Genomic DNA, 11,939 nt, shown 5'->3' on the forward strand with positions numbered 1-11,939 from the left:
TATATATACTCTCAGTAGATGTTAGAAAAGGTATGATGGAATTAAAGGACGTTGATTCTATGATGAGGCTAAAGGATAGGACGGCAAAATAAATTGCGTGACATAATATCCGGCTTCTCTTGTAGTAAAGAGGTAACAATGCCGGGAAAACTTACAGTTTCAAACGTTTATGTTATCAATCCTTGAAGATACGTTGTGCTTATACAAGTTTGGGGTATCGTTTGAGTTACAACTATGATATTTAGAGGTTCTAGGAATATTACACCAATAGCTTGCGGTTGACCGTGACAGAAAAGATGAGATACGTGAATTTTTTCCTATGCAAGTTGTTGACGTGAAACGGAATTCGTCATAAGTTTTATGAAAGCCATCACACATGTTTGATACGTGTACGATAAAAACATATAGCAACCAGTTATTGAGAAAATCTTACTGATATTTTGGTAAACCAGTTAGATTAAGCATAGCAGTATGTACGTACCTATTCCCGTAAGCTGCAGATATACTTCCATTAGACCATGGTGTACGAGTTGTTTTTTGTTCGATCTTCTCGTACGATTGGCCGTCAACAATAACATCTGTCTAGAAAAACTACACATCTTACATTGCATAAATCTTGCTTTCTTATTATTAACTAAGCTAAATTCTTATTATTAATAACTAATCTAAATTCGAGATCGTTGTAGTGATTTGTAATTACTGAAATGGTTCTCCGTTATGCATTGATCGCATTCAGTTGCCTCCGTATCTGTTCGTGGTCATGTTTTCGCCAAATACTCTCGATGGTGCTCCCGGTGCAGAACTACTCCCAATGACAACAAAAGTCATCGTAAAAATTACAACGGCTAATTTAATGGGGAAATAAGTTGTACGCATCATTGCTCAATACCAGTCCGTGCACGTGCACCCATACGATGCGGCATGAGGAAGCGGTTATTACGAAAATAACGGCTATAATAATATAAGGTAAAGTCATGAATTCTCTATTTATGTTTATACGCGTCTACAATTCGTTGTTGACAAATTGTACGAAGAAAAATTTGCTAACGAACGCAAATGAGTTGGAAGAATAAAGTGTATAAATACCGCCGAAGTGGCTCTAGTTGACGTCTAAAAAGAAAGTATTCCATAAGATAGAATTTTTTTTTCCCATAATCACAAGACTTGCTATATGGTAGCATCGTAGAAATAGAAATGGTTCTGAGCAGAATCGATCTGTACGTAACTAAAATAGTACGTAATTACAATAGCAATCTGCCGAAGTTCGCGTCCTCATTTTAGCCTTTCACATAAACAAATTCAAACTGTGAATAATATATTCCGGACGAATGTGCCAATTCAGAAGTGGAGTTTTAATGTACTTCAGTAGACTTTTGTTCGGGACCAGATTGTCTGATTAAGGGAAAGTTGGGATCCTCCGCACTCCAACTTTAGTAACGAAAGCTGCATAGGAACGAAGGCCAAATAAATCTGATCAGGATATCTCAATGCACGAATCATCGACGACAACATCACCACTAGAAAAACGACTACTTAGGACATAATAGTGGAGCATCTCTGGGCTGGTTTTTATTGGAGAGATTTATCAAGTAAAGCTCGTCACGCGTTCGGTCGCAGGAAATGATCATAGCATTGCGGTCAAAAGAGGAAGGGGGGAGGGGGTAAGGATTCGAAGGTAAAGCGAACGGCTGCTGTAACGCAATATGTAAATAAAAAAAGGTTCGAACGAAACAACTGGAGTGAAGGGAAACAGCAGAAAGGATACTTGTATTATAATAAAGATCATATAGAAATTAATTGAAATGATGTCGAATGATCGCTAGGTTATGTCTATCAAGGGTAATAATATATGAAAACAAACGGTGGAAATATAAACACTTTAATTTAGCATCAATTAGCGTGCGTGTTATTATTTTAGAGTTTTTCGTAGGATTTAGGTATTAGCTGGCAACTAGTAATTTGTACCGAGCTCTAAATGACACGGATCTTATGAAAGATCGTTTTCCTTTAATTAATTCTAACAAGAACAAAAGCTATCTACATAGTTATTGATAACACAAGCATTTCTGTGTATTCGCCTTGTTGATATAAAGACCATCAACAAGGTCCGGTAATGTATTTTTTTATCGGAAGTAGCCTTCTTTTGGCATACCAGATTTTCAGACCGCACCCTCGCAGAAGCCAGACGGTATCATGTATACTTTGACAGAGACACAACAGAAATATGGCGAGAAATCTAAAAGGCTTTCTAAGAATTAAACTGCATGATGTTTTCTTTAAGTTTGCCGATATATCTGAGGGTTTGAACAATAAGGTTTGAGAATACAGTAGAGGCATGTAATTTGTCATCCAACTCTAAAATGGATTTGTTGATATTTCGTACGTCTTTTTTTTGCCTTCGAGAAGTAGTTGTTAGCCGCCGGCTTAATGATCCTACATTTGAGCTAAAAAAAAATTAACTCAATGAGAAACTGCCTAACGCATTAGGTTACTCTAATGGAGGGCACAACGATTTGTGTCACATGCTCTCTGTCCCCTCTGTCTATCGGGAACACCAGTCAGAGTCTGACCGTCGTTTTTCAGGTGGAACGAAATGTTGATTATCACAGCGTAAAACGGTAAGCACATATTTAGAGATAATAGCCAATAGTTGAATGAAAACAATATTTTTTTGAAGAGGCTTATAGATAAATGGCGTAGTAATTGATAGCGAAGAGGGACAACCTGATGATGATACAAGAGTACATCAAATTTCTGCAATTGCAGCTTAAATGGAAGAAGCTGTATCGAGGGCCCCTATATTAAGCAGCGACGTAAGTCTTCGTATTTTAATGGCGTAAGTTCGTCTAAAGTTGATTGGCTTCATCCATTAAAACGGCCAGTCGGTGGCTAGCACTTAGCAAATTTACAAAACTTTCTTTAAAAAGAAGCACTCGATAAAAAAATTGAATATGATAGCTCAAATATCAAGTATACAATCAATTTTCGAGAATTGTTAACCCCGACATATAAGTAATAGAAAAGGACCTTACTTACTTAATTACGCAAAAGGTAGTGGCTTTTACTCTACTAGGTAAGAATACATTAATGAAATAGTTCAATGCAGTCGCTTTTGCAGTAATGATGCTGTAGAGCATATAATTGTTGACGCTTTTTGCAATGGGAAAGTCAAGACAAAGACTCATATAGGGAAGCCTTCTTTTTAGAATTTGGAACAAAAACCTTTTAAAGACATGTTCAAGTTTCAGCGAAATTTTTCACTAAAATATTAGTATTATTGTTTTTTATTTATAGTAATATGGCAGAAATAAATTGTTTCCAGAAACACGTCAATTAACTGGAACTTATTGTAGCAGGATTCAGATAGAAGAAAGTTGAACTTTCTCAAGTTCGATCAATTCAGTTTTGAGCTCTTCTGCCCTACTAATCTTAATACTAAAACAGATCCTTTTGCTTGGTCTGATAAAATAATATAGTCTTGGCATAGGCTTCAGCTTGCTTGGCAAATAAGGTGGAGATTGATGGTTGTCGACCGTCCCAAAATGTTATGCATGCATGGTTCACAGTTAACGTGAGAAATGGAACGGTGAAGAACACCATATTTTGCGTAACAATATAATTGCATTTTTTAGTTTATATCACTCATTTTTTACTTTATTTATAATAATTACTAAATTTCGATAAGTGCAAGGTCTTACCAATATCGTATGTTCTATGCGTTGCCCTTAGGTTTGGTCTGCACGTAGGTGTACTAGAATTTCTTCAGAACTTGACGACGATGCATTACGAAAATTTGAAATACCCGCTCGTGCCGAAGAGGCCGCCTCCCCACGGAGCCCTTTCCCCAGCGGCCCGATCGCCCAGCCTTCGACACAATGTTTTTCGCCTCCGCTCTGTGTTCAGTGTAGTTTGAGCTCAACGAAAGGCTGTGATAGAAGTCTGGTTATTAACCAGAAAGGATTGGTTAGAACACACATTAACTTGGTGTTAAAGAGCAAACCTACAATAACTGCGTCTGGTTGAGGTTGCTCCATCTTACGTCGAATAAAAACTGGTTAGTGTTTTAAGTGCGTCTTTATCAGGCGGTGTCCCAAATTTTGCTTACTTTCAAGGATGCGTTTTGTAGTTCATCATCAACCGATTTCACTCCAGTGTTCTGCGCCGACGGATTTGCAGCTTGTGTTTGCACAGCAACGATGTGCGCCTAGGATTAGACCAACTTGTGTATCTTGGCATAGTGAAACCGTCTGTAGATTTCGTTTGGTCAATGTTGACTACGTTTGAAGGTTCGGCCGAACGCAAGTCAGGCTGACGCCGAGAGCCCTATGTAAATTATTTCTGAGCGCCATATCAGTTAAACAGAGAGTGGGTTTACAGCATTTTTAAAAAAATGGCCCTCGCTACAATATCGCCGACTGCTGCGTAATTCGCGTAGCGCAAACGTGTAATGACGTTGCAGAATTGGTATCGTAAAAAAATCAGCTGCCAGCTTCTCGTTGTTTTAATGCGCGATGTGAATTTCGAAGGTTTGGCGAGTGCATCACCACAACGCTGGTTGTCCATAATCCACATATTCGCTAGGCGTCGCGTCCTTAAGATAATGCTAGTGGGTTTTAGTCAGCGATTAGTAATCAGACGATCGGACCATCGAAAACAAGTCAACTTACATGCTAACGTTGATCATAACGGAAAACAGACTGCGTTTATAAAATAGAACTGATCGTATCGGTTAAAAGTACAAGGGGCATCACGAAGGAGTGATCTCCTGCTTTTAACTTATCTATACATTTTTAATAATTCACCAATTACGGCTGTGCCTGCGTCATGATAGATTACCGGAACGCTTGTTAGCACTTAGTCGTAGGCGGGAATCAGATGGTTGCCCTCTGTCGGTGTACGTGCGCTTATGTCAGCGAACAGTCTAATGACGGTTTACAGTAGAAGTCTAGCGTGTGGAAAATGAAGAAGCGATTCTTCATATGATAGAATAGATTCACTATATCAATAATTTTTTTTGGGTTCTGTTAACAGCTAGGTTGACACAAGCTTGCCAATTAAGACATAAGCTTTCCATTTTAGCAAATTTCTAGATCGAAACTTGTTCTTAAGGGCTGGAAGATCCGCATGTTTTGAAAGTGTCTTTCTTTAGTAGCGTAACAACATTTACGAAATAAGGTCAAATAAGTACAGTAGATTATCATACATTTTAAATATTTTGTGAGATTGTGTAGCGAAGGGAGCGATAAAGAGAGAGGGAACGCGAGGGAATAAACGTTCTGGCTTATAAGCTTCAGAATCGCGGTGTTGATAGTAGCGGAAATCAGTTTCAGGCAACGATAAATAAAAAAATATAGTTTTTGAACAAAGACTAATAGTAAATATTTATGCAATTATTTTAGTACATATTGCAATTAGACGACTTGTTTTCATATGATAAAATGAGACTATTAAAATGCATCTGTACTTGGAGCTGAAGTCGCTTAAATAAAATTGATTTTCATAGCTGATACGGATCTTTTTATATCATACTAGCCATTTATAGACAGTCAAGCTATTAAACATTGGCTCTGAATATTTTGCGTAGATTACATTTTTCTCAAAAATTACGTATATAGATACACCAGTTTTACCAAATGATTATCTAATTTTGCTTCGTGCGTCGTGATCCGGGCTATTCGTAATGTCAGTCTTTTTTAATTTTTACTGTTTTCTTTTTTTAACATTGGGACAGCTCTGTGTCGTTAAGGAGGGATTAGTTTCGTGCGATTAGCTTTACTACTGCGGGATTAAGCAGACCAAGAATTTTTCTGTTTCTCTCTCTACAGAGAGTCTCTGTTTTGGTTCGAAAGGCTCACTAGCTATGTCGCAATGTAACTTATGTTATGTTTGCAGAAAACGTCGGAATTTAATCATAATGCCAAATATTAAGCTTCAAAGTAGCGATGGAGAGATCTTTGAGGTAGATGTCGAAATTGCCAAGGCATCGGTGACGATTAAAACGATGCTCGAAGATCTTGGTATGGACGAGGACGACGAGGAAGTAGTGCCTCTACCCAATGTGAATTCAGCAATCCTTCGAAAGGTGGGCACTCTAAATTTGTCCATTATCTGCGAATGGGCCCGATTTTATCCGTTGCGAAAATTCCTTTAATGCGTTCTATCGCGAATCGTACACGTGCAACTATGTATCCGCTATGAAGTTGTGCCCCGCACGTAGCGTTATGTGTTACCACTGCACCAGACACTCGGCGCATATAAATCTACGAGAAATTCTTCCATTGAAGCGTGGCTGGCATAGCGTTTAAGCAAAGTGCTTCGGGCTTGCTAAATACCTGCGAATAAATTCAACAGTTAGAACTTTAAATACTTAAAAACAAAACAATCAGATAAAAAATAAAACGCTAAATAGACAATAAGGTCGGAAATATACAATTTTGAGAGCGTTTCTTTCTGTCTAATGTTGTTGCTTCAGGAATAACACATATCTAAGCGTTTTTGTTGTTTTGGTGAAAATTCATCAGGTTATTCAGTGGGCCACGTACCATAAGGATGACCCTCCTCCACTTGAGGAGGACGAGACAAAAGAAAAGCGAACAGATGATATTCCATCATGGGATGCGGACTTCTTAAAAGTTGACCAAGGAACCTTGTTTGAGCTTATCCTGGTAGGTAACCTACTTAAATAAGCTGTGTATGTAGCTATACAAAATACTTAACTGCAGCGTGGGTATCTTCTATACTATCTCTATACTAAGCATTTCTACTCCATTATCAATCATTAAATCGATTATTAATTAATAATTATCGATTAAGGTGAAACTACTTTAATCGTGACTTGAATAATATATCGTATGATATATGTTATTTAAACAATCAAGCATTGTAATGAATGGATCGTATTAGTTGCTCAAAAAAGCTGAATTATGATTTATGTATTTTAAAGCTTGCATTGTTAGTTGCCTAGTTTATGACTATAATCGTTTGTATGTCTAAGCAAAAGCCCTGTCAATACTTTTATTTGAATTCGCAGGCTGCCAACTATCTAGACATAAAGGGTCTTTTGGATGTGACATGTAAAACCGTGGCAAATATGATTAAAGGCAAGGCACCGGAAGATATTCGAAAGCAATTCAATATCACCAGCGACTTCACGCCATCTGAAGAAGAGCAGGTCCGCAAAGAGAATGAATGGTGCGAGGAGAAGTAGATATCGTCATGCTATAATCAGGTGCTGTAACTTATTTACTCAGTTTAGTTCGAATAACTAATCGTGGATCGCATCTAGTACGAGTATCGGTTTCGGGTTTATTCACTGAACGACTAAGACTGTAACAGCACATTTAGCGTTATGAGGGTATCGGCCATTTGTTTTTCCTAAATTAACCATGATGTGAGAATGTAGATATAGGTGCAAAGCTGGATCGTCCTCTTCCATAGTGATATTTCATTTGCGACCACAGATTTCATCGATTACGCATTTGGTAGAATGCTTTTGTCTTCATTAGTCAACGTTGTTTTTGCCAACGGCATATGTTCGTTATTAATCAATTTAGGTCGAGTAAGCCCCGTTGAATTATCACGTCTTCGTGAAAGTGATTTTTGCTCTATCGATTTTTTCAGACGCTGTCTCCATTTAGTAAAATTCCCTTGAGCTGGCAGCACATGACGCCGGAGAAAAGTTTCCACATCAAAGAAAGATAAAATAAGTATTCTAACCCAGAAGAGAACGAAAGATTGAATTATTATAACTAAAACAGTTCATCTATTATTTTAGTACATGTACTCTATGAAAGCATCGTTCTTTTGACCATCGCTATACTATGATAGATGGACGTCACCGTTGCGGAAAGAAGCAAGTCTTGCAAAAAGGTCCCACCACAAAAAGCCTAGCTGTGACTTATGTAGCTGCATATAGAACAATTAGAACAATATAGTAATGTTTGTTTGTTTTTTTTTTGCATTCATAATTCGTGTTTTGCATTATTGGATCAATTTTATCAGTAATGCAATGCTAATAACAATGCATCAATAAAGAATTGAGCTAAAATCGTACCGTTGTTTTCTTTTTTGTCACGTCAATTTGTTCTTATAGAGCAGCAACGGTCTTTCAAATGCTGTCTGAGCTGGCTCCATGCACAGTAACTGGCATCGTCTATAGAGTTGATGGACGATTGCTTTCTACCGAATCCAAATTGACTACCATAATCGTATAATCGTATGTATGAGTCAAAAAAGTCGCGTACGAGCAAAACAAACGGAAAAAAAACCGTTTTATTGTTATGTGCCTGTTTATATTTAAACAAGTCAGCCTATCCTAAAATTCGAAACTGAAAAAGCAGGTCGATTTCAGATCTACGGCAGTGTTGGCGTGTCTTTCGCTAATAATGAATTGGAGTGTTCAGCATAAATAATATTATTATACACTAGCTTATTAATGTTCAGTTTATCACTCTGAGTATAGCCTGACCGCATCTTGTGCTCTTTATCAGCTTTGTATTTAGGTTACATAAACAAAGTGCTTCCTTGGCGTTTGCAGAGCCCTGTTCGATAATGTTATCACCTGAAAATCAGGAAGCCACGATGAAAGGTTTCGTTTTCGTTTAGCACGTGTAACCCGGTAAAATGTAACCCGGTCGAGAGATCTTTATCTTCCTATATTTACGTATCTAAGTTGATAAAACATCATTACATTTCACGTTTTATTTTTGAATGAACTTTTAGAGAACTTATGGTAAGTTCTTTCTTATATGAATTAACAAGATTGACCTAAGAAACAAATGCGAGATATTCTCAGGCACGATGAGAAACAAAAAATAAAGGAATCATTGATTTCAATACTGTAGAAGCTTTCAGTTTGCATAATTATAGCTTGTCTAGTTTGAGCTGTAGAAAAGGTGAATGGCTTGCCCCGTTCAAGCTTGCATCAAGGAATTTAATTCCTGATAGCAGGATAGACTACATTTTGATAATACGCACGAGAGTGTGAAGCGTTTAAAGAACCCTCTTTTTTTTTTCGATCCTTTCCATATCTTAAACCTGCGATCAATAATGCAAGTATTTTATTATCTTATCTAGATAATTCATTTCATTATAGCGTTATTTCGCCAAAATCTATGAACAAACAATGCTATAGACAAACAATTTCGATTTCTTATGAAGATTACCTACCATGTATAGTTAGTAGTATATTATACGACACCTGACCATGCTATTGGGCCCCCAGTGATTCTTATATCTTTTGAATTTCAAAAGCGTTTTAGGCGTTTATCGTTTTGGTAAAAACATTGGCCATATGATCGGCATGAAGAGTGTTATTAACGATCTCGTTCTGTAAAATCTAGCCGTCAAAATCGATGCTTAAAAACATTCTACGTTTTTGCTTAGAAAGCCCGCTGAAAATACAACTTGAAGATAACGAGTAGTGTTAAAGTAATTGACGTTATTCGGTTTTTTTCTGAAAAACTTTTACCAAACTAAAAATATTTGCTTCTTTATTTATAATATCTCTGTGGGATTGCCATTTCTAATACATGATTAATTGTATTTCACACACACACACACTACAATGCTTGTACCGTTTTAATCAACTACAAACCAGTGTTTATATATAACAGACTAGAATACACGCAGACAGATACGTTAGCAGATCTGTCTATGGTATATATATATCTATATGAGCTCGCATTCAGCCTCTGGATTATTTCAACGAGGTGCAAACGGATGGCTTCTGCCAAAATAAAACTATACCGGTAAATTCGAATCGGTTCGGTCCAGTGGAAATCATTTAAATTCAAAAAACTTCTTGTTCTTAGTATTGCGCTGGTGCTTATACTCGTTAATATTTGCACTAACAGTACTAGGGCGTTGTTTGGCAAACGGTTTGTTAACATACCCATGCGATTACGACAGATTTATAAAAGGGCATTGACAATTCTACCTAACCAAAATGACGCTTTTGTCTTATCGTTTGGGAGCTAAACATCACGCTGGTTTTTTTGATTTGCATTTTTTTTGGCATTATCATCTTCCTATTTTTTTGTTAGTGCAAAAATGACTTCGTGAATGGCGATTCCGGTAGGGACATACATCTTGTCAGCAAATTTCGCATAAGAGGCTGTGTGCTTTTTGGAGCAATGAGCTATAACCCGTTTGTGAGCCAGGTCAATGTTATAAACAGGCGGAACATCGACCATTCGATTTTCCCACATAAGACAGAAGGGGCATAGAATCTCATACCATCTTTCTTCAGGTTTTTCTGGAGTTGCCACCTGCTGTCTTGGTGTCAACAGAATCATCGCAACCTCGTCAACGCCGCGCGCAAATAACTCAAGTGTATATAACCCCCCTAGCGTTAAATCTTCGTTTCGTATGGATTCGACAAATGATTTTGCTTTGTCCACTGTGCGAGGACCAATGTTTTCTAATACACTTAGCGGCAGATTTTCTTTTAATACGTCCTTTGGCAAAAAGTTTTCAATTAACGTTATGATTTTAAAAGGGATTTTTCCTATATTAGTGTCATTAACTTCGCACTTTTCTACTTGGAAAACAGATTTTTTCGACCTTACGACACGTTGCGCAATCTCTTGACATGGTTGAAATCCTTGATGGCTGTCCTCTCTTGTGGTAGCAGTGGCAATAGAAGCAGTGGTCGTAGATTTATTTTCCGCTTTCACAGCAGGCGGATCGCATACTTTAACGATAACTGTTTTATGCGCTTTTTGAAGATAGTTATTCTCCAATATGACATAATTTACGGCATCTGGATTTGTGACCCGTTTACAAGCAGCCTCCAAGTTTGACACAGAGGATTGGGGTACCTCGATCTGTCTCACTGATGCCGGAGCACCTGGATTAAGGAGATTCGACAAATTTCTCAAGGGCACTTTTATCTTTTGAACAACTTTGAGGCGACGCACTGTGCCTGTGATCAAGGGCTTCACTGGCAGCTGCGTTTCTTGACAGCTTTCAAACGCTTGTTTGCTTGCTTGGGAAACACGTAACTGTCCTTTTGAATTAGTACGAAGGTTTTCCAGCGTTGCCATCGCTATTTTTGCACTGTCACTCAGCAGCGAAAACGGAGGTAGAATATTGTTAACCAGTGTAGGAATTTCCTCGTTTGGTCCAAGATTTCTACATCCTTCACACTCTGTCATACCGTCAGGGTGGGTAAGCCATTGATGTATACTTAAGCGCGGATCAGGTGCACTGGGCGAAGTAAAAAGTGATTTATCTTCTTTATTTTCGCCCTTCGAAGTACTAACGGCTTCAGCGTTATCATGGATATGTTTGACGCTCGATAGTAATGATGCACTATCGTTCGGACAGTTTACCCCGGACATTCCAGTTTTGGCAAAAATTCACCACCACCACACTGAGTTAGCAGCTTGACGCAGCAGTCTCCTTATAAAGTTGAAATTCCACTATCTCTGAGAATAAAACTTGCAAAAGAAACTTAGAAAGAAAGTTTCAAATACACAAGAGAAAGTACAGAACTAACACAGTTTTAAAGCAGCACTAATCTGGTCGGGAGTGCCCTGCCAATCTTAAATTACTTCGTTGCGGATGGCCTAAATTATCTTAGAACGTCTCTGGCACGCAGGCACAAATATAACAGTGTTTTCAAAGTTGCTTTATTTAAACAGCCATATTACCTTCGATGGCCTACCGCGCAAATACCTCAATCAATACATCCCATTATCCGTCACTCTAATTTATGACAATACCTTATAAATTGCAGGAGAAGCGCAGCTGAATGTTCGTAACTGACCAGCTGCGAACGGCTTTCATAGGAAACATACTTTCCCTTTGTCTTAATAAAGCGACTGTACATTCAGTCGTACCTATGTGCGTGATGAGCTAAAGACATGCACAATCGTGAAGTATTTGTTCGGTGTATGTCTGACAAGTGGTTGTGTTTGCTACTACAGTATATCCGT

General features: G+C 37.9%; 1 protein-coding gene and 1 long non-coding RNA gene across 2 annotated transcripts; one reads left to right on the forward strand and one right to left on the reverse strand.

Annotated features, from left to right (window-relative positions):
- The first annotated feature begins 3,885 nt into the window (after positions 1-3,885).
- SkpA (S-phase kinase associated protein 1 SKP1-related A) lies at positions 3,886-8,047 on the forward strand. The gene is made up of 5 exons (XM_022832349.2): positions 3,886-4,054; positions 5,893-6,082; positions 6,522-6,665; positions 7,031-7,228; positions 7,621-8,047. The coding sequence occupies exons 2-4, from the start codon at positions 5,915-5,917 to the stop codon at positions 7,205-7,207; spliced, it is 489 nt and encodes a 162-aa protein (XP_022688084.1). The 5' UTR covers positions 3,886-4,054; positions 5,893-5,914; the 3' UTR covers positions 7,208-7,228; positions 7,621-8,047.
- Positions 7,762-11,939, reverse strand: LOC111259940 (uncharacterized). The gene is made up of 2 exons (XR_002679937.2): positions 11,727-11,939; positions 7,762-8,560 (listed from the first exon to the last, which is right to left on the reverse strand). It is a non-coding gene; the product is annotated as an uncharacterized LOC111259940 (long non-coding RNA).

Source organism: Varroa jacobsoni, unplaced genomic scaffold (genome assembly GCF_002532875.2).
Source record: "Varroa jacobsoni isolate VJ856 unplaced genomic scaffold, vjacob_1.0 scaffold_387, whole genome shotgun sequence".
Classification (NCBI taxonomy): domain Eukaryota; kingdom Metazoa; phylum Arthropoda; class Arachnida; order Mesostigmata; family Varroidae; genus Varroa; species Varroa jacobsoni.